The sequence below is a fragment of the Paramisgurnus dabryanus genome, chromosome 7 (assembly GCF_030506205.2).
Source record: "Paramisgurnus dabryanus chromosome 7, PD_genome_1.1, whole genome shotgun sequence".
Classification (NCBI taxonomy): Eukaryota; Metazoa; Chordata; class Actinopteri; order Cypriniformes; family Cobitidae; genus Paramisgurnus; species Paramisgurnus dabryanus.
Window position 1 is genome coordinate 27,520,977 of NC_133343.1, and position 23,912 is coordinate 27,544,888.

Consider the following 23,912-nt stretch of genomic DNA (forward strand, 5'->3'; position numbering starts at 1 on the left):
TCATTCACTCCTAAACAGAACAATTATTAACAATTATTAACAATATATTCAACATTCTTAGATTAAAAAAAACATTAAAGTCAATTGATTCAGTCGTGAAACAAATACATTTTTAACTGCAATAATACCACAAGCTGAGATTTTGGCTAATTCTGTATGTATGTAATAAAAGCATTATGTATTAGCATTATCTCTAATGGTGGATAGTTTTGTCTTAAAATGGATCTTACATACAGGCCGCTTAAATGTGCTTGTGTGCATTTTTGGTAAACTGGGCAAAGTTTATAAGTTGCACCTGACTGCAGTGAAACTTTATGTTTGGTTACTTATTAGCTTAAGATGGGCGTTTTAAAAGTTACCTTGTTCGCATGTGAAATATGCATACATGGTGAATTCACACATTTGAAATTGCACTTGCAAAGTGGACGCATTTGTTGGATATAACTTGGATAAAATTTCAAATAAAAACCAAATCACAGGACCACAGTGACCTTTGACTTGAAGGATATCCTGGCTCTAGAAGAATGTATGTGCAAGCATTTTGAGCTTTTGTGTGAACCAAAGAGAGGGAGGGAGAGAAAGCAGACAAAGGTGGGTAGACAGTTTTCTAAGTCAAATGATTAACTCATTCACACTTTTCTTACTCGTTACAATTTTTTCTTACGAATCACAGATTAAACAAAGGTTGGAAACCTGCTGAATGCCAGAGAGATGGTAAGTAACCATTTTGGTTGTGATTATCACATGACCAGTTAGTAACATTTGCAGAAAAAACTATTCACTTGAGGTTTTGCAATTGTTATACACTAAATGCAAGAATCAGGTTTTACATTGTTTATACTGTGTAAATGAGTGTGTTTTATGAGTGTTTTAGGAAGAATATAATGCTAAAGCAGAACTAAGTGTTACTGCAAGCAGTATCAGAATCACTGATGTCACACAGGATGGAGATACTCTGACTTTTGCAATTGCATCCCAGAAAGTAAGATCTCCATAGCTTTAAATCTAGGTCTTATAAATGTATAAAATATTTTAAATGTTTTTTGTGTATTGGTATTTCTTAATTTAATTCCTCAGTCGAATAGCAGTGTTGGTGTATGTGTGTTTCGAACATACGAGGACTTTGATTGGCTTCAGCAGAATCTTTTCTCACAAGAAAATATACCTGGACTTCAAGGAATCATAGTGAGTGCTTAAGGCAAACCCTATACTTTGTCTTTGACTTTTGATTTTCCAAGAATGTTCATAAATTTCATATTTTTTTCATCCAGTTTCCCCCTTTGCCATCTAAAGCACTACCATCACAGTCCAACACACAAGCTAAATCAGTCAAACAACTAGGTGTGTATTAAACGTATATGTAAGCCGTCAATTTTATTAATTTCAATTTTCATTTCAACGTGTGTAAGTATAACCATGGATGTCTGTGTTGCAGGTTTTCTGGCTCTTGGACAGGGTTGGCAGAGCTATTGTAAGGCGTTGGAGTTTTATCTCCAGCAGGTGGCGACACACCCAATTCTCAGCAAATGCAAACCGCTGGACATCTTTCTTATTAACTCAGAGGTGGCCTACAAACACTAGTTTTAATATTATTGTTTTTTACATTTCAGAATAATATTAATTTAATGAAAAGGATATTATGCTTTACATGTATAACTCAATGGGTTGCCAACTTTCTCACTCTGAAATACGGGAGAAAATCATAGATGGCCTGCTGCAGCTATGGTTTTGTGTATAGTTTTTAAGCCATTTGTCAAAATGATAGCGAATCTTCTAATTAAATATTAATTTATACCTCGTATACCTTGGCGACATACGGTAGGTTTATTAATAGTTTGTTCATTTAATTTTAACACAGTTCTTTAATCGAATGAACATTTAATATTTGTCTACAACACTTGTGACACTGCCGTGTGCTGCTGTTGTTGCTGCTTCTGGCGCCGCAAAAACTGACAGGTTGATGACATCAAAGTACCGCGAGAGCATTTCGATAGCAGTCTCCTCTCGCGGGATTTTGACGTTATCTGCCTCTCGGTTTTGGTGGCGCTGTATCAGCGTAGCAGTCAAAAAACGGGCCACGGGACAAATAAATTAGGCTAATAAACGGGAAAGTTGGCAATAAGTGGTAATGCATGCACATGTTAGTCACTTTTGGATAACAAATACAAGGTATACAGTAATACAAAGACTGGTAATACATTTTGATTAAATAGACGCACCCAACAATGTATAAAATCATTGCTAGGAAGATGTCATTGCCTTCTGTGATTGCTGTGTATTTTGTCCAGTCTCCAGGAAAACAACGAGGCAGGAAAGGAATATTTAATCGCCTCAGTCAGGCTGTGGAAGAAATGAGGAAGGAAAGTCACAAGGTAATGGGTTTGGGGAGTTTCAGAGGATCTTCACAAATTTACCAAACAATGTTTTAGTATGAAAATAAATGTAGTTTCTACTAGATTGTGTAAGTGTGTATGTGTGAGAGCTGAGTATTTGTGTTTATGAAAATTTGCATGTTTCTTGTAAATAGTTCATGCGGATGTCCATCCATCTGTTAAAGTCCTTTGTACATATAAGTCACTTAACACTGTGTATGTATATATATATAAACGTTATTAATACATCAGTATGTGTCTGAAATATTAATTGAAAACCCTTCAGGATGTGGATACCTTCTTTCAGAATGAGAGATACAAAAACACAAATCTTGCAGCTTCATCAAAGGTTGCCACGGAGGTAAAACTGCAGAAACAATATAACCTTTCTAGCCGGAGAATTAGCAGAATTTTAATAAGCAATTTTGTGTGCTTTTTTTCTTGCCCTTAACAGAAACTACTTGATATTGTGATGACTGAGCAAAGTAAGTCAATGCATTATTTACGTTAGATTTGCATGATCTGCATTGTTCAAAACAATGTTTTGTATTTCCAACTGAAGTTGGCATAGGCCTACCCAATTTCAAGGGTTTATTTGATTTCAAAATGTATTCTCCCCATAAATGCCAATGTAGGGCACTTCTGAGACTCTGAGCATTCAAATGATACCATAACAGCAGAGTTTCACAGGGATATCACATGGATCTTGATAACACAATTTTGGACCCGGGACCAGGTCCATAGAGTTGAAGCGATACTCCAGCCAAATATTAAAATTACCCCATGCAGGGTTCCCGCAGGGTCTTAAAAAGCCTTAAAAGCATTGAATTTATGAATTTGGAAATAATACCTTAAAAAGACTTAAAAAAGTCTTAAATTTTGATGTCTGGGTCTTAAAAATTGTGCTGTATGTAACTTCTCCATATTTTTCCTTAAAAGTTTCTTTGTCAACCACATTTTGATTAAATCAGGGATGCAAACACATCGCTTTTCGGCGCCTGCGGCTTTTTATTATTAAAGAGTAACTAAACCCTAATCCAACTTTTTTTAGTTAATGATCTGTAAGAATGATGGTTTATTAGTGCTGTTCATTGATTTTAGTAGGTTTTTTAACAATATATGGTGTAAAAACGAGTGAGTGCTGCCCTCTTCAGGTTGAACGGTGGCTACTGCAGTTGAATTTTCCTATTGGATGTTGGGTCCAAAAAATGACCCGTGACGTAAGCAGGTTCAAGATCACCACGCCCTTGTTACGATCTCACCACACACTTGGTTCGAGCTTAGTTCGTCCCCTCTATCTCTGTTGGGATCTGCCCACCTTTCTTGCATTTTTCAAATATTGCCAGTGGGTGGAGTCAGGCTCTGACCAGGGGTTTAGTTACGCTTTAATGGCATTTTGGTTGCAAGCACATCGTGTCTCTCCCGATGAGTCTGCTGTACGTTCACGTGCTCGCTGTTTCTCGATGAATTGGGTGCGACATGAAGCGAGTTCAGCGTCACATGTTTCTGAACTTGAGCAGAGTTGTATGCATAGAGGGTCCGATTAACATTATGTGTAAAACCCGAGGCGATTGGAAAACGGCCGTGATCAGAGTCAGTCAGCGCTAATGTTCACGTGCAGTTTCAAGCTGCGTGCCTCCGTTTCTATTGCGATAACAACTGGCTTGGTTTGAAAGTCACGACCACGCGCTGCAGTTTCTTTCTCCGTCCCTTTGTTTAATAATATTATTATTAATGAATATCTAAAAAGTTTATATATATATAAAAAGTTTGCTCAAAGATCACAGAGATGGTAGCAAAAAAGAATTGTGAATGTCAAGCCCATTGCACGAGCAAAGCTCAAGCTGACTCTAGATATAATAATCTTTTTTTATTTTTATTAAGGACACTCTGTCTTGGTCCATAAAACAACAAACAACAGATATACACACATAGACACATACAGTTACACTTACTCATGTACATATAAACTAAAACGCCAATGATTCCACATCCTTGAAAAGAACCTGACTGAACTCTGTGCCAGGTTCGTCAATAATAAAACTCACTCACATAATATAAAAACTCACTGGGACAGCAAGTAGACTTTTGAATCTAAAATAATAAGTGGATAAAGCTCTTTTAATCCGCAAGAGAGGAATTAAAAGAGGCACTTTTACTGCTTCTGCTCTATCTAAAAAGGAAAGAAAACTACATAAACCATAACACACCAATTACATTTATAATCTCTAGACCTGCACTTTCTATCATTAATATACTATACATATTATTGTATTCAAAAGAGTTTGATAAAAGGGGTCATTTACACAAGTATTGCTTCATATGTCAGTGCAAAAACAGTAAAGTGTTTTGTGATGCTTTGACAAACATTGTCAGCTTTGTTCATTTATGGTTGGATTTATTAAATATAATGTGAAATTAATATAAATGAATGCAGCCAGATGGAAGGCCCTGGATACGTTGCAGGAGGTGGCCAGGAAGAAGAGGAAGGAGTAAAGCAAGAAGAAGTGCTAGATAGTTCAATAAGAGTTTTGGTTTAACATAAAAAATTAAATTGAATATTCCAAATTAATGTCGGCGTCTTTTGATTTTCGAATTTCATTTTACTCTATATACATAGGTTGGTAGGGATGGCAGGGGTCGGTGGCAATGTAGCCTAAGTATCTGGATATTTGCCTGGGTGTGAGGGCTTAGATTACCTTTCTCTTTTTTGAACATACATGTGTTTGCTGCTCTGTTTGTTTAATAACGTAGTATAAATAAAGAGTGGCGGATCCAATAATTGAGAACGCAACACAGTCCCGGGTCACAGTACAAAATACTGCGAACACGTGATACCTTCAGTAAATGAAGATCACCACAACCATAGACTGCAACACAACACAGCAACAGGCAAAGGAGAAGCGGGAAAAATCAAATAAAATCTCAGAAATTCCTTAACAACTTAACATTGTTTGGCAAACTTTCTTGTGGCCTACTGAAATTTTTTTTCACACCTGCTTGGCTTATCATCTTTTACCCATTTCACATCGGAAAAATAAATGAACACAAGTTCAAGGATTTTAGTTTTTCTTTGCGGGTAGGGACGTGAAATGGGTATTAATTTTTTATATAAATGGTCTTAAAAAGGTCTTAAAAAGACTTGAATTTAACTTGAAGAAACCTGTAGGAACCCTGCCATGATTTACTCACCCTCAAGCCATCAGAGATACATATGTCCATCATCTTTCAGACGAACACGTTGGGAGTTATTTTAGTAAATTGCTCTTACTAGCTTCATAACAGGGATCAGGGAATAACTTCTGACTTTAAACCCTGAAAAAGTGCATTCATCCTTCACAGAAGTATTCCACACGGCTCCAAAATCGGATTGATTTAATGCAGAAGACCTTTTATTAACCCCTTGGAGCCGTGTGGATTACTTCTGTGAAAGATGAATGCACTTTTTTGGGGTTTGAAGTCAGAATTGTTTCCTGATTCCTGTTTTCTACCATTTTAAAGCTAAAATAACTCCAAATGGGCTCGCCTGAAAGATGATGGACGTGTGTATCTCAGATTGCTTAAGGGTGATTAAATCATGGGGTCATTTTGATATTTGGCTGGAAGATATGCTGTAATACCGCATGTGTTTGTGTTTTTGCAGAGCTTGCTTTGGCCTGTGGGCATTTTTCCACATCTCTCCATCTCTGTGTAAATCAGGATGATGACCCTGCTGTCGCTTTCTCCAAGTTAGAATTTACTTCATAAAGTTACCCTGTGTGTAAATGTATTTGTGTACACCATACAAAAATCTGTCTATGAGCAAATCCTAAATTGTACTTTATATGTGTGGACATACATGTTATATTCCATTTCGAACTCTTCAAATATAAGTGGAGATATGTGTTTTTTATTTACACAGTGTAATAGATGTATCCGTAATTGTCACATGCTTTTGTTAAAGGAAAACACCAGCGTTTTTCAATATTTTACTATATTTTTACCTCAACTTAGACGAATTAATACATACCTATCTTTATTCAATGCATGCACTTCAACTTTGTACAGGATCCAAACAGGGATGAATTAAGAAGCCACCAAACCACTTCCATGTTTTCCCTATTTAAAGACTGTTACATGAGTCACTAGTAGTATACACTAGTAAGTATGGTGGCACAAAACAAAACGTTTTTTAAGCGGATAAAAAATTAGAACTATATTGTATGGTGGAAGAGCACTTAGTTTGCAGCACTTCGACTTCGGGTGCAGCAATATTAACTCTTTCACCGCCAGCGTTTTAAAAAAAGTTGCCAGCCAGCACCAGCGTTTTTCATGATTTTCACCAAAGTTTAATGCCTTCCAGAAAATTTTCTTCTTTAAATATATAAACATACAATATACCAAATGAAAGAACAGACCCTCTGCTTTCAAACAAAAAAAAAAACGTTTCATCCTACCTTCAGTGGTTCTTTTATAATCAGCTTTTGAATATGGGTAGGTTTCTGCAAAAACACCACATTTTGAGCAAAAAGCAGAGATAATTCCATTTTTGTGACGGACTTTTCATAGAGATCCCATTCAGAGCGATCTTTAAAACAGACACGGACATGCAGCCACTTGCCATAGGGAAATACGTCCGGGTTTAAAACGTTGCGGAAGGGCGCTACCTGGTGGAAAAGACGGAAAGACGGAAAATCTCGTCATTGGCGGGGAAGCGTTTTCTCTTAATTGACGAGATATCTCGTCAATGGCGGGGCAAGAGTTAAAGGAAGTTTGAGCGAGAGGGGGAGTAGTCAGGAGTGATGATGTTACTGTGCGCTGGGTCAAAGTGCTGCAAACTAACTAATCTTCTGCCATACAATATAGTTTTCAAAAACTATTATTTAGTGCCACAATACTTACTCATGTAACTACACATGTAACAGTCTTTAAATAGGGAAAACGTGGAAGTGTTTGGTGACTTCTAAATTTGTTCCTGTTTGGACCCTAAGGAATGAATGGGGCTAGGCTAAATGCTAACACATTCAGGACGCGCTGTACAAGAAATAAGTGCACACATTGAAAAAAGATAGGTATGTATTAATTTGTCTAAGTTGAGGTAAGAACATAAAATATTGAAAAACTGTGGTGTTTTCCTTTAACAACTTGAATTTTCACAAGACAAGTATATTTATTACATAAAGAATGTACAAGTATGTGCATGTCAGAAAAACGGTACAAAACTATAACTTTTTTTGTCGCTGGGCTGGTACCCTCAAAGGTTTATTTCTTTTTTTCTGACAGTGTATCTGCAATCCATACATAAAGTATTATGTCAGATTTCTGTATGGGGCTATGGAGAGTGTGTGTAGCAGGAATATGTTTTTGTATTTGTGTGTGTACATTTATGTGTCAGGGTCTGTTATTAGAGAATGGTGAGGTGCAGTTTATCCAATAATTTAGACTTTATGATTTCTTCAGGATATGCTTGAAGTTGTCAGATATCATGGAGGCGGTAAAGGTAAGGCCAATTCACAGTAAAAAATATTGAATTTGACACTCAAACCTATACAAATATGAATATTTTACCTAACCGCTTAATTTGTTGATCTGGTTTTGTTTCTGAAGAGAAACTTTGAGACGGTTGCTAGTAACAATCTCTCCACTCTTGGTTTGGGACTGGACTTGGAGTCTCGCTATGAAGAAGCAGAGAAAGTATGTGTTTTTGCAAAGTCATTTTATTATACAGTAACACATGACCAATTATTCATACAAATGTATAAAATTAAACACACCACTGATAATATAGTTATGTGTTTTGTATTTGCATTTCTGTCAAGAGATTGTTCTAGATGTACCACATTGCACCTTTAAGATAATAAGAAATGTTCAGTCAAATATATGAACCTTACTGGTAGCCCTTACTCTATTTACAGTATGTGTATAGCTAGATCCTGTACTGTACATATATTTTCTTTTGAATGGTATGATACTCAGGATCTCATAAATGTAATAAATGATCTTATGGTTTATTACATTGACAATACAGTAATTGTTTACATGTTGTTTCAGGAAATGCTTTTCAGAAGAACTTGTAAACTGATAGAATTAGAATCTGCTAAAAGGAATACAGAGAAAGCCAAGGCCAATAAGAGAGAGGTGGTATGTTTTAGTCTCTTGTTTATTTCTCATTTTTATGTTTTCTTTATTTGGCCACATAAACAAGCACAGAAATGTGGATTACTATGTGCCAGTGGGCATGGATTCATATTTGTATATTGTGGGTGTGGCTGAACACAAAACAAAGCATTGATATAAGAACAATGTTTCTTTGTCTAAATATGTAGATGGAGGAGATTCAGAAATCTACTGAGAAAGAATTCACCCTCATCTCATCTGTGGCTAAACAAGAGGTAAACTCTCTCTCTGTGGCTGTTATTATTACTGTTAATATTATATGGGGGCCTAATGTCTAACCAATTTATGGCAGATCAAGCGTTTCCATAGCTCTCGAGCAAATGAGATAAGGAACTTCCTTGTTGACTGGTGTGAAAAACAGCTCGCCACAGCAAAGGAGTTTGCCGGACTCTACTCCCAGTATTTGGAAACTTGCAGAAACCTGTACTCACAATAAATGGCAAAACCATAATGACAAGCTAAAGTTATGGATTGTTCCATAAATTCTGTTTATTATTTGTTGTATTTTGAATACTCCTCTATAGTCTCGTCTGATTCTTGTCCAGCTTTCCACACTTCATCAAGTGCATCATCCAGTACTTAAATTGCACTTCCTTTGTTGGAATTTTCAGTATGAACTCACTACAAACACTATACTAAAAAAACTAATGTTGAATAATGCACAAGTATGCAATTTGGGTCTCTCCTTATGATAGTTCTGCTCTTGGTAGAACAACTTTATAAATCACAAGTTTATCATTTTCCCCTTTGCAATCTCACAATTATTTGATACAGGTTTTCTGATTGTAGAAATTATGGAATAATATTGAATCAATATGAACCAGGTGTATTGGAAGGTTTTTTGTTTTTTTTGATAGTTTTGATAACCTTAAACACTGAATCTAACTTGAATGCTAAAGTATACACATTAAATTCACAATCAGCTCATGCACTACAGTCAGATGTAAACTTTGTTCTATATAGGCTTGCAATAAAGCACAAATAAATACAGTGAAATGATGTTTGCATATTTAATGTTCCTCTACTTTTTATTGTGGTAATCAATAAAGTTTATTCTTAAATTATTTACACACATTTTTGCAGTCTGATGTTTAATTTTACACCACCTGTTCCAAAATCTAGTCTTGTAGTGTAAAAAGTAAGGTCAAATCTAGTCTAAACCAAAAAGCGTTAGCCTGTCCAGGTTAAAGTTAGACTCCAGAGACTCCAGTAGTAATAACATTTCTCATTTATTAGTAAAACAAATGGTTATATTATAAATCATACAAACCAACATTTAAGCAATTCAGCATTATTATAGATGCTTGTAACAAGTTTGAGGAGTTAACTTACTTAACATACGGTTTTAAAATAAAGCAATAAGCCCCAAGAAGCAGTGGGTTACTACACTAACAAAGTAGTTCCTCAGAATCAAGTGTGCCTGAAACAGAGCGTAGATCCCAACCAACACAGAGTCAGCAAAGACACAATGAAAATATAAATATAAATCAACGTTTATCTAATTTACACATTAACGTTACCATTTATATCGTGCAACTGTTGAAGTGATGATCAAATATAGCATGCTTAACCCTTTCCCCGTCAGCGTTTTTTTTAAATTGCCACCCAGTTTTAGTGTAATGCCTTACAGAAAATTATCTTCTTTAATTAAACATTAAATATCAAATGAAAGAACAGACCCTCCGCTTTAAAAAAAGACCCTCCGCTTTAAAAAAAAAAAAAAAAAACGTTCTTTGTTGGTTCTCTTCACTTCTCAAATTCCAGCTAAACGCTGAGATAACCAATTTTTGAGAAGAACATTTGTAAGATCAGATCGAGCCTGAACAAAACACGGTGTTTTCAGTGTTGAGTGAATGCGTCAGTGTTTAAGTTGGGTAAGATCGCAACCCAGTGGATAGTGGAAATATGAATTTGAGGTAGAAACTCCTCAGGGAACGTTTTCTCTTTATAGACGAGATTATTGTCATTTATCTGGATATCGCCATTTATCGTGCAATTGTAGACAAATTAAAAATATGATTAAAGACTGTGGTGTTTATTTTCATAAATCAGTACGCAGCAACAGTGGCGCAGTGATACTTATGTAATGTGGTCTGAACCGTGGATTTACTGGGGTATTTTATCACGGCTTAGAACGTGTTTCAACCAATCAGCATGAAGAACCAGAACTGTTTTATAAGTATTTTTAGAAACATATCCAAACATGATTATTTGTATTTTTCAGTATATTTCATTAATCCAGTGCTCATAAACTGGATATGTCATGGCTTAACTTCAAACGAGACATTTTTTTTCAGCTTCTTCAAGGGACGAGCTATAACTTCCTGAAAGGTTTATTGTGTCTATTTCACAACAGGTGATGCTCTGTTTAAGCTTTTCTTTAGGGAAATGTAGAACCCCGCTGAAGTGAAACGCCAAGCCAACATGATCCCACACATAGTACTGGTTCCACTTAACATCTTTAGTCTCTGCTATTTTATTATCTTGATCCAGTAACAACTGATACCTAATGTTGTCACAAATTGCTTGTGCTTTCCAGATAATTGTATCATTATTATAATCAAATAATAAACTGGATTCAATCTCTGGGAATTTCTTAAACTTTTCATTGTCTTCTGGGGCCCGTTCTTCGTACGTCGCTTAATACATCCGAGATCAAATGAGACATCCGAGAAGTTTAGATCTGGCTAATTATAATCTCGATTATTTGGTTCTTTGAACACCACTGCTGTTGATGATTATTATGGCAGGATTGAATTATCTGAGATCACTGCGCGTTCGTGCACTGCAAGAAAAGTCAATACATATCGATAGTAGAAACACTGATCAGCCACGCTGTGATTGGCCAGTTGTTACAATGGCCAAGAACACGCCCATTTTTAACCCCTGCAGTCTGAGAGCTATTGATGGAAGGTTGTGAACGTTTTATGTGACTGAATTTAAAAACCCAGTTAAAGCTACTTTAGTACATAAATCACCATAAATAATTCAAAATTTTCTGTAAAAATATAATCTTGATATCTTTGCTATGCTTGTCAAAGATTGAAATTAATGATTGTAATTAAAATTTGATGCTCCTAAAGTACTTTAAGTCTCTTTTAAAAACAGTTAAATGCTATTTTGTCTGTTTGTAACAGCAACTTAAAAAGCAGAATAAAAAAACACAGGTGGTGGCCCTCCATCTTCATGTGATGTGCTGGCAGGAGTGATGTCTCTAAACTGGCTGATTGTACAGATAATCTCTGGAGCAGTTGCTCTTTCTTAAACCGACAGCCAATGCAACAATTTAATTCCTGATAAATAAAATTTTAATTGTAGTGTATTATAAGATAGTGTTTTCCTCTCTTTTGTGCAGTTGTAGATAATACACCAACACTTTTAGCAGTTTCCAATAATGTGGTAAATAAAGTATGATGTGCAGTAAGGGAATGGTAATGTTATTCTACATCAGGGGTTCTCAAAGTTTACATTCAAAGGTCCAAATCTGAATTCTCATCATTTTCGTGGGTCCGGAAAAACGGGTTATTACAAAAATTGTCAAGCATGGTAATAACTTTATGTAAATCACTTGTTTATATAACAAATCAACACAAATAGTTTGGGAAAAACATAACAAGTGTATTTTGCATTTAAAGTAAAAACATTTTTTAAACATAAACACAAGAAATATGCCAAAAGTAACCAGGTGCAAAATACAGAGCAACCTAATTAGAGAAATGGCAAAGTTTGTTTTCCATCAGATGCATAAACCATGGCAAAAAAAGTGTGATTGGTTGGCGGAGACAATGACCAAAATTAGGGGTGCACCTATAAATTGGCTGATGATGCTTGCTATATGCTTCTCAATGTATTACGGTGAAATGCCGATACATCCAAAAGCCAGGGGGCGCTCTCGGGCAGAAACTCAATATGCGCTGCAGCCGAAGAACCAGACACACGCAGCTCCAGGAAATGTCTTAAGGATATATTTATATTGCTGTTCTTCAAACCTCTTCAGGTATTTTCATGATAATAAAGAATATGTATAAAGATTATGGTTGACGAGTGTTTTTTCAAATGCATGTTTTAAACGACTCGAACCAACAGTGATTTCAGATTGATAAGGACTTAATAACCAAAAGCCGTAGTACATGGAGTAGCTGTGCATAATATCTGGGTGTGACGGCTACAGCGTCACACAGGAAATTTTTAAATAACTCGTTTTATTTTCGGACCAGGAATACTCTTAAATTTAAAAAAACTAAACGAATGGTTTACAAGTTTAATATGCATTTGTAAATTAGCAAATGCACACATTTAATCAATCACATAGAAATGAATGCACTTGTAATATGAAGTGGACGCGGGTCCGGATCAAGTTCCGGTCGGGTCCGGATCCGGATCCGGACCGGAGTCCGGACTTTGAGAACCCCTGTTCTACATCAAAAGATTATAAAATACAACCGTTTCTGATAGCAATGCACATGACAGTAAAGAAATCCTCTCAGATGGTAGTCCTTTAGAGAAACTATATGCAAGTGGTTAAATAAGTTTACTTCAATTGCATTATTCTTAATTGATTTCTGACTATATTAGCATAGCAGTATTCCACGTTAACTGAAAGTCCTGCATCTGCTGAGTCTGCACAGAAAAGTGTAGTAAAGAAGATAAAGATATGTGAAAATATGTGCAAAAAACTTATTTGGTTATTTTGGTCATTTTTGTCACAGAACAGGGACAGGGTAACATATTTGTAGACAACGTTTTAAAGATAGAACAGATAGAAATTACTAAACGAAAACCCTTTTTATGCATGACATTGAAAGCTACTTGACAATCTAAAGACAAAACTAAAATAGGAGATTAGTTTATTCAAATGAAAATTATTTCACACTGAGTAATAGTCTTTATTGTACATAACATCTATTAGTGCTGGGATTAATTGCTGTTTTTATTAAGGAAAATTCAAACAAATTTAAAATGAATGTGATCAGCATGTCATTCGTTTAAGAATAATAATCAAACACCTGTTACACAAAAACAAGTCGCACAAGTACAGGAAAATATATTTGTTATATTATATATTTTTTAAATAACATCGCTAAAAGATTTAATTAATATATTCTTTTTTTATTACGTGTTGAATTTGAAAAGCTCTTTATATTAATCATGCATCTTACGCAGATTGCGCTCGTATAATGAAGAATACGCGACTGCGTCAGACTTTCCGTATCACATCCGCTTAAAAAGGTACAAACTAATCTTGTTTACATGAAATAAGCCTGCTCCCGAGCAGGTTTGAGCTTAGGGACCTGTTGCTATGACACCAAGTTTAGAATGAGCTTCGAAGAACCAAATAATCCAAGATCATGCCAAATCATCAACAATCAAATCCAGCTAACTGAGTTAGCGACGTACGAAGAACGGGCCCCTGGGCTGTGAATAAGAACAACATACATAATCTCTTGTCTGTAAAATGTGGTCTTGTATGCCCTGAGAACCGGATCTTTCCCTCCACACATCTGATTCTTGTACGCTGCCATCAGTTCATTCAGAGGAAATGTGAACCGAAAGTTACCATAGCGTGATTTCTGAATGTCGAATGCAGGTGATGTAGTGAATTTATTCAGGAATGTCTCCTGCTTTTCTCTTTGCTCTTGGGTTCTGTCTGGGAAGGTTTCCTCTAGATAGCGCTGCTCAGCTTCCTTTATAGTCTCTTCATTGATCTTCAGGCTCCACCATGAGAACGTATCATCTTTATATTCTCTTGCCTTGAATCCCTCTGAATTCAAGATTTCTTGAAGAGCATTTTCTTCAGTGACATGAGTCACAGAGATGTGAAACTCAACAGGGGTTGGATAATCAGGGATTTCTTTAAGCAGATAGTCGAGAATCTTTAGATGATACTTATTTTTAACAAAACGTATACGAATTTGAGATGCATTTTCCTCAATCTTGATTGTCAGGTCTTGTATGTTAATGTGTCCATCATGACTGACCTCCTCTCCTCCATATGAACGTTCACCCACGGAAAAGACATTCTGTAAATATAAGATATGTTGATAAAGTTCAACTCGAATCAGATTATTTTGAATAGAATTTTTGCTAACAATATAATCCACAGAAATCTCATAAACCTAATAATAAGATTTATGTATAAGATTTTTGCTTTATTGTTTCTTTTCATAATTATTTTATACATAAAATATACTATATTTTATACTGTAAACACTTAAGCAGTAGGCTACTTCATGTTAACTTCCAAACAAACCGCAATGACATTAAAATCATATGCAATTAAAACTCTCTGAAAAATAATTTAAAAAGTGATCAGTTAAGGAGCTAAGCGTTTAGTTTTATTATAAATAATATTGTAATATTTTTTTAAACATATTTTAAATATGTATTGTAATTGACGCTGGTACTAATATATAAATTGTATACGTCATTATCAAGTTGATCTGTGTTTGCCATTTTGTAAAGTTCAAGACACGAGCAGTATATGAAGGTATATTTGGTGCAAAACAACTGCACACCTGTGACAGTGGAATTTGTATTTGTAGAGATTATCCACACATGTGTATCAGTAAATTTGAGGTCACAGATGAAGAGTTGCAAACTTGTAGATTTTTTTTCTTTCCCTCAAATACAACACAACAGTTACACATTCACAAATCCTTCAGTGCAGCTGCACAAATCCCATTTTACAAATCACAGATTAAGAAACTCACAAGCTCACGTTTTTTGCTACAATTGCTGCAGTAAATATGGTGCAAAACCTACTTGAACACCTGCATCAAAGTATGTGAAGTCACACACAAATTTTGTACATTCGCAAAATCAGTTTGTGCATCTGTGCGATGAGAGTTGCATGTAGGTAAAAAAATTTTTTCACAAATATTTTTTTATTTTTGAAATATTTTCTAGCACAAACACAAGTACATAAATACAACTGCTTGAATCTGCTGCTACGAGTTTCAAACACTCTTTTTCGTGTGCTCTCTGTTTTGCACCAAATATCTCGAGATAAATGGTGCGAAAGTGATTTGTGTACCTGTAGGCTATGTTCAGCACTGCCCACCAGGTGGCGCCTGACACTCACTGAAGCAGAGTTTATTAATTACCAGCAATGTTTCAGCAAGTAAATCGCCTTTATCAAGGTATTATTTTCACGAAGTGGAGAACAATATAAATGGGAGTGCTAATTATACACAGATGAAGGTAATTACATACAATATTCCAATGATTCATTAGTAAACAAAATATAAGTTCCATAAATCTCAAACCATCAATATAAGTAGATTAAAAAATACAAGCAGCAAATACACACATAGGCCTACATTTAACTAAGATACATGCTTTTTCTTCTAATATACTAATTTGGATGATTATTTCTGTCTTTTTGAATCGGGTAACTGAACAACTAAATTGTTTTTATTATTATCTAAACAGTTGTTCTGATTTCTTAACATTTACCCTGGATGCTATCCCAAATCAAATCAGCTTTTTAGACTTGTGGGTAGCTTGTAATTTTTTACATAGGGATCCGATTAAAAAACCTACAGCTCGTCATACACTATTGAGAGTGGATTCTTATTGTCATGAGCAGGGCCGTACAGAGGATTTTATAAATACCAAGGTCCATATGTATTTTTCTAATAGCAATTGCACAAACAAAAGAAACATTTAAAATCCTTACAATTACCTGCAAAAAAAAGTTAGACCCTGTAAAGTGAAACAATCACACTAACATAAGCACGCTAAAATACTTACCTGTTCCCTTAAAGAAAGAAGAGTTAACTCAAAAGAAAACTAGAAACAAATAGCTTAAAAATAGTTAAGCAACTGTTCTAAAAGAGCTGATTAAAATTTAATAGACCGGTCTAAGAACAAAACTAACCAGAATAAACCCATACTTAAACCAGTTAAATCCATTTAAACTTATTTAAATAAGAAAAGATTAAATATAAATGATTTAAAATTATTTATTATACATATTGTACTGTAAATATTTATTGATTATTTATTGACATACATCTTTTACTATAAACATTTATTGATTATTTATTGATCTACATTGATTATTTATTGACACATCTTTTACTGTAAATATTTATTGATTATTTATTGATCTAAATTTTGTACGGTAAACATTTATTGATATATTTATTGAATAATCTATATTGATATATTTATCTAATTATTCTATTTATCTTACTAACTTACCTATTCCATTTTTATTTCTGTTCAGTAAACTGCTAATTAATTTATATAAGTTTTCACGTCTCATGTGTCTTTTCTAATATAACATACACCACTCAACGAACCTAGAACTGGTCCAGTAGCATAGTTATTACGATTGCAGTGACATAAGTGCTACAACTGCATTTTGTTGAACTTAATCATCCTATAACTTCATTATTGTATATAGGAATTGAGAGGGTATTTTCATCTAGAAGGTGAGGTGAGTTGGACCAATTTTTACTTAGACAGGAGGCCTTTTAGGTATATTAAAGCCTATTAGGTATATGTAGGCCTATGTGTGAATTTGCTGCTTGTATTTTTTAATCTACTTATATTGATGGTTTGAGATTTATGGAACTTATATTTTGTTTACTAATGAATCATTGGAATATTGTATGTAATTACCTTCATCTGTGTATAATTAGCACTCCCATTTATATTGTTCTCCACTTGGTGAAAATAATACCTTGATAAAGGCGATTTACCTTGCTGAAACATTGCTGGTAATTAATAAACTCTGCTTCAGTGAGTGTCAGGCGCCACCTGGTGGGCAGTGCTGAACATAGCCTACAGGTACACAAATCACTTTCGCACCATTTATCTCAAGATATTTGGTGCAAAACAGAGAGCACACGAAAAAGAGTGTTTGAAACTCGTAGCAGCAGATTCAAGCAGTTGTATTTATGTACTTGTGTTTGTGCTAGAAAATATTTCAAAAATAAAAAAAAATTGTGAATTTTTTTTTACACACATGCAACTCTCATCGCACAGATGCACAAACTGATTTTGCGAATGTACAAAATTTGTGTGTGACTTCACATACTTTGATGCAGGTGTTCAAGTAGGTTTTGCACCATATTTACTGCAGCAATTGTAGCAAAAAATGTGAGCTTGTGAGTTTCTTAATCTGTGATTTGTAAAATGGGATTTGTGCAGCTGCACTGAAGGATTTGTGAATGTGTAACTGTTGTGTTGTATTTGAGGGATAGAAAAAAAATCTACAAGTTTGCAACTCTTCATCTGTGACCTCAAATTTACTGATACACATGTGTGGATAATCTCTACAAATACAAATTCCACTGTCACAGGTGTGCAGTAGTTTTGCACCAAATATACCTTCATAGCAGTAGCCTATGTGATTATTTTACCCTCGTGAAAAGTATAAGCAACGAATTACGCTGAAGTATTTAAACTCTGTTGACACGCCTATAAATACGGGGCTTATGAAAAAGAAACCTGGATCATGACAAATGCGAATTAAAACTACAAAACGAAAGCTAAACACAACAGTTTAAGTTTCTTAGTAAACCAGCTGCTTAAGTTTCTGTTTCTCTGTAACTTTTTGTTTCTGTTTTGCAACACTGAAATTATTATTCTTCCTTTTATGTTTGAGTATCTAATTTCCTTGCTCTGGTTTTAATAGTTAAACAACTGGTGTGAATGCCACAGACAATAAACGAGAGAAACGGTTAAATTGTAGATGTACCCCAGGTGAAAAAAAATTATATTAAAAATATACTTTAAAAAAGTGTACTAAGTATATTTTCTATATTTTGTACTATTTTCGGAATAGGATTAGGAAAGAGGAAGTACGGAAGAGGATTAGGGCCACTGGTGAAAAAAATACTTGAATTCTGACTTTATTCTCAGAATTCTGACTTTAATCTCAGAATTCTGACTTTAATCTCAGAATTCTGAGATTAAAGTCAGAATTCTGAGAATAAAGTCAGAATTCAAATATTTTTTTCACCAGTGTTTTTTTTACAAATCCAAGTATAGTTAAGTGTACAGTACAATTGCATTGTATTGCCATTTTAATGGAAATACACTTAAAAAGCCATTGCAGCACAAATTACAATTGTGTTTAAGTACATTTTGTGCATACTACTATCATACTTATAATTTTCTATAAACAATGTTAATTTTGTATGCCTCTGTAATATTTCAAGTGCTCTACAAATGCACTTCCTAACTATTTTTAGTGCTTTTAAAGTGTCCCACTATGACAATAATAATGTTTTTAAAGTGAAGTTCAATTACAACCTAAACATCATAGACACATACTTTCAGTGCAATATTATTATAGTGTATTTTTTATATTTTAAGTATATTTCATCTGTACTTTTATCCCCATTTTGTTATACTTAAGCATGAATGTTGCTATTACACTACAAGTGTATTATATTACAATTCAGTTCAAATGCACACAAACAGATTACAAACTGCATTTCAAAAAAAGATCTTTATTATTGACACAAAAGTAACACACAAAAAAACAGATATTGGCAAAATGGGGAACCTTAAACAGTCGACTTTCTTTGAAATGCCGGGAAGAGAACAATTGCGAACAACTTGTACTATATGCACATCTAGCTCTGATTTGAACTACTGGAGGCCTTGTAATTGTCATTGTTGCACTTCCTCCGTAGAAGGTCCCGGATCTCTGCCACCTCGATGTTGGGGAATCACTCCCTCTCCGCATCTGTAAAACAGGAAAGAGACATTTCATTTCAATTCAATTTTATTTATATAGCGCTTTTCACATTTTGTAATTTGTTTCAAAGCAGCTTTACATTAAAAGAAGCAGGGGAAACATAGAAAAATCGACAGACAATATAAGTAGCAAAATACAGCAGCTATGAATAAACTTTACAAGCGAGCAAATTAATAATGTCTCGTATACAAGAGGGTGCTAAGTTAAGCCAATGTTGGTTGACTCCCCGGGGTTGAAAAAACCCCTAGGAGAAAAACCTCAGGGAGGAACAAAAAGTCCTAGGAGGAAAAGATATACACATCTATATATGGGATGTAAACGGATAAAGAGATTTAACGGGTTCCGTCGGTGGTCAGGCATCGGCTGGGCATCACGTTGAAGGGCAGCCAGTAGATCAGTGGTGTGTTGACCTCCACGGCAGCCGGAACTGGTCTGTTTGTCTCAATGTCCTCGGGTTTGAGGACGAGATAGGGAGAGAGAAACAAAATCCTATTAGCGTAGGGGCCATTCACATGTAATGCAAGTGTCACCCAGTGTTGTGTTTTAATATATGCTCGGTTCCAAACAGGCTAGCTATTGCGGCATTAGTAAATTACCCAGACGAGTTATGTGAATGCTTTGTTCCTTACAAGCTAACTATTGCGAGATAAATATAATTTACTAGACAAATTATGTGAATGTTTTGTTAAAGAAAAAAGTCTTAAAGAATAATTCCGGTATTAAACACTTTGAGTCTCATTTCTGGTTTGTTTTGGATGAACTACAGTGATGGTCACTGAAATTTTGACAATGGGTCGTGTCTTGACTTTTTGACTTGTTTAGAAGCGTCTCTTGACTGCTTCAGAATGGAGGTCAAGGGTCATGCACAAACATGTCATTAAAACAACACTTAACGTTCATTTTCAAAACTGTGCTACTCACAGAGTGGTCCGTGGTGTTCGTTGATGATTAAAAACAAGTTGTGTAGCGACAGTTTTAAAAGACTCTACCTAGATTACAAACCGCCCCTGCTGTGAATTATCTATCACACACTGTCATAATATCAGCATCAGAAACTTTGTGTCTGATCAGAAAAATAGACTAGTTCAATAGAAAATATCAGAATTATGTTTAACCAGATACAACTAAAATATTTGTTTCTTGAATGTCTATAAGAAACTTTTGACAAAACAAACGTTTATATCAAACTATATTTGTCATACACGGTGGCACTTCGCCTAAAATCTAAAATAATACTTTATTTTTGTCCGAGCAGACAATATAAGACTCATTGTATAATATACACATTTTCACACATGGTTTTAAGAATCATTTAATTAAAAATAAACCCCTAAGATGGGATGAACACGTCTTAAAACATTTAAAAGTTTATTAACGTCAGATATAAGTTCTCTGTCACCATCGGTGCACGTATACACATGTCTTAATCAGAGACTTGGTTAAAGAATCCCCTAAATCTAAAATAAATCCTATTTTGCCATAGTGGACAGAATTACATTTATTAAGGTTATTTTAAAACGGCATATATGAACACTCACCCGGAGCTTTGTCATGCACCGCCGGATCTTTAATACGCGTGAAACTATAGAGCAGGTCATGAAAAGATTCACGGAACTCCTGAACCGTTTAAAATTTTATTTAGTTTAGACTATCGTCTAAAGATTGTAGTATTGACTGCGCCGAAGGTTATGGCTCAGGTCATTGCTTAAACTATACCCGTATACGGAATATTTAATTAAATAACTTGTGATGTTACAAACAAAAGTTTTAATCATAGCCTTGTTCATGATTTGTCTAAATCTAAAATAAACATTTACTTTTTGTCACCGTAATGGTGAATTATTTTACCAACATTGAGTTTTAGAAATCTTTACTCGTTTACAACACGCACCCGCTGTGAGACAGGCAGTGTTGAGACGCGCACGGTCGAGAAAGGAGGGGGGATGGGTGAGAGAGACGCTGGCGGCATCTGTCAAAACTAGGGCTGTCAAAAGATTAATCGTGATTAATCACATCTAAAATAAAAGTTTGTGTTTACATAACATATGTGTGTGTAATGTGTATAATTATTATGTATATATAAATACACACACATTCATGTGTATATTTAAGAAATATTTGCATTTATATACTGTATAAACATTTATATAATTTATATTATATAGAAATATAAATATTTTATATATAAATATAACCAATTTTTCTTAAATATATACATGACTGTGTGTGTTTTTATATATAAATATTAATTATACACACTACACACACATATGTTATGTAAACACAAACTTTTATTTTAGATGTGATTAATCACGATTAATCTTTTGACAGCCCTAGTCAAAACACAACCTGTCAATAAACACAAGCTGTCAATAAACATGACAGCATAGGCTTGACATAAAACACACACAGGAAAAACAACCCACTAAATGACATGTCGTAAACGATCACACACTCGCTGTCTAAAGTAGACAGCTTGTACAGCTTTTGATTGATAGTCCCGCCCCCTGTCAAACACCAGCTGTCAGAACACGAGCTGTCAGAACACGACCTGTCAAGGGGGTCATAAATCATTAGTTTGACAAATGGTGGCCCGTTACAACTACTTAATTGCATTACACATACATATATTAATTCATAATGTATAATAATATAATAACTATATATCTATATAATAATTTCAAAATATAAAATCATATCAGTAAATATCTACACAAAGTGCAACTGTAAATAAAGTTGTATTTCACTGAGGTTAAAAGGTTTAACCACATTTGACCTCTTTCAGTGCAGAAACTGGTGTGGGGTTTATTTTGACACATGTGGGAGGTAGTCTAAAGAAGATGGCTTATTACTGGGGCTACTGGCCGGAAAGAGATCATTCGGCTAAAAAATGAAATTACCCAATGATTTACTCACTCTCAAGCCTTTCTTGATGTATATTATTATCTTTATTCAGATAAACACAATCGAAAGTTATATTGGAAAATGTCCTGGCTGATTCAAGCTTTAGTAAATGGTGCTTCTTATTTAAAGCCCAAAAAAGTGCATCCATCCTTCACAAAATAATCCACACAGCTCCAGTGCGTAAAAAAGGCTGTCTGAGGGCAGTCAATTCAACTTTTTGGGGGTTCAAATCAATAGCACCATTTACAAAGCTTGGATCAGCCAGGACATTTTCTAATATGACTAATATGATTAAGATAATCATATATATCAAGGATGGCTTGAGAGTGAGTAAATAATGGGGTAAGTTTTATTTTTAGCTGAACTATCCCTTTAAAAGAAAACCTGAACAATCCAGTTTACCATCAGAGCTCTTTGTCATTGGTTCTAAATTTTCCTGCTCCCTTCTGACTTTACTGATGGTAAATGATGGTAAAACACTCATGGCAAAAGAACCTCATGTTCACTTATCCATCCGTTTACCTGGTGACCTAACTACATAAAAGCCATTTATTGCTCAAATTTTAACAAGTCTCAATACAACACACACACAATAAAAATAGTCAATTTGCTAAACAAGGACTGATTTGGTTCATGGCCTTTTTCATCTAATATAAGCAATGGATATTTATACTGGCACATAAATAATCCAAACCGAGGTTATTAATCTGATCAGACATTTGTCTTAAAGGTACACTCCACTTTTTTTGAAAATATGCTCATTTTCCAGCTCCCCTACATTTGATTTTTACTGTTTTGGAATCCATTTAGCTGATCTCCGGGTCTGGCTACCACTTTTAGCATAGCTTAACATAATCCATAGAATCTGATTAGACCATTAGCATCGCGCTACAAAATAAACAAAGAGTTTCAATATTTTTCCTATTTAAAACTTGACTCTTCTGTAGTTACATTGTGTACTAAAACCGACAGCGTAATATCACTGCTCCATGTTACAGCAGCAAAGTTCTTGAATATTACGCCAGATTGAGAGTATAGTTCCTAGCCATATCTGCCTAGAAAATCACAACTTTTAATTTTCAGTCGGTGTTAGTACACAATGTAACTACAGAAGAGTCAAGTTTTAAATAGAAAAAAATATCGAAACTCTTTGGTTATTTTTTAGCATGATGCCAATGGTCTAATCAGATTAAATGGATTATGCTATGCTAAAAGGGGTACTGCCAGACCTGGAGATCAGCTAAATGGATTCCAAAACACTAAAAATCAAATGTTTAACTCTAGGGGAGCTGAAAAAAAAAGCATATTTACAATAAAGTGGGGTGTCCCTTTAAATACACAGACTTAGTGCCACACAGAAATTATCGGAACACTGGTTTCCTTGCTAAAAATCCTTTAAATTTTTTTCCCATAGATTTTTGGATTATCGCAAACAAATTAAACAAGTTTATGTTTGTAAAAACTACTTAAATCTCCTAATATAACTATAAGGCCTAGTCCTGGATTCATCTAAACCCAGTCCTGGAAACCGCCCCATAGACTTCAAAAATCATAAAAAGTTGTGTCTCTAAAGATTAACTTAACTAAAAAAAAATTTCATACAATTTACTAAATTTTTTTAAGGTAAGTGGTCACAATCAATTTATTTAAGCTACATTTAAACACAAATTTTTTAAATACAAAACAAAACAAAAAATCTTTTCGGTGAGCTACTGTCGTGTGTGGATTATACCTTTTGTCATCTGTCGATTATTCCTTCTGTC

The 23,912-nt window shown here is 34.6% G+C and overlaps 2 protein-coding genes across 2 annotated transcripts; one reads left to right on the forward strand and one right to left on the reverse strand.

Moving 5' to 3' along the window:
* Positions 1-42: 42 nt before the first annotated feature.
* LOC135746059 (sorting nexin-5) lies at positions 43-10,280 on the forward strand. Its single transcript, XM_065264503.2, has 15 exons — positions 43-591; positions 674-714; positions 875-982; positions 1,078-1,185; positions 1,272-1,341; positions 1,436-1,563; positions 2,289-2,372; positions 2,659-2,733; positions 2,827-2,857; positions 6,016-6,100; positions 7,812-7,851; positions 7,959-8,045; positions 8,403-8,492; positions 8,678-8,743; positions 8,821-10,280. The coding sequence occupies exons 2-15, from the start codon at positions 712-714 to the stop codon at positions 8,962-8,964; spliced, it is 1,119 nt and encodes a 372-aa protein (XP_065120575.1). The 5' UTR covers positions 43-591; positions 674-711; the 3' UTR covers positions 8,965-10,280.
* On the reverse strand, positions 9,739-16,421 carry LOC135746158 (uncharacterized). Its single transcript, XM_073815302.1, has 4 exons — positions 16,408-16,421; positions 16,281-16,287; positions 13,939-14,548; positions 9,739-11,143 (listed from the first exon to the last, which is right to left on the reverse strand). The coding sequence occupies exons 1-4, from the start codon at positions 16,419-16,421 to the stop codon at positions 10,803-10,805; spliced, it is 972 nt and encodes a 323-aa protein (XP_073671403.1). The 3' UTR covers positions 9,739-10,802.
* Positions 16,422-23,912: the final 7,491 nt, after the last annotated feature.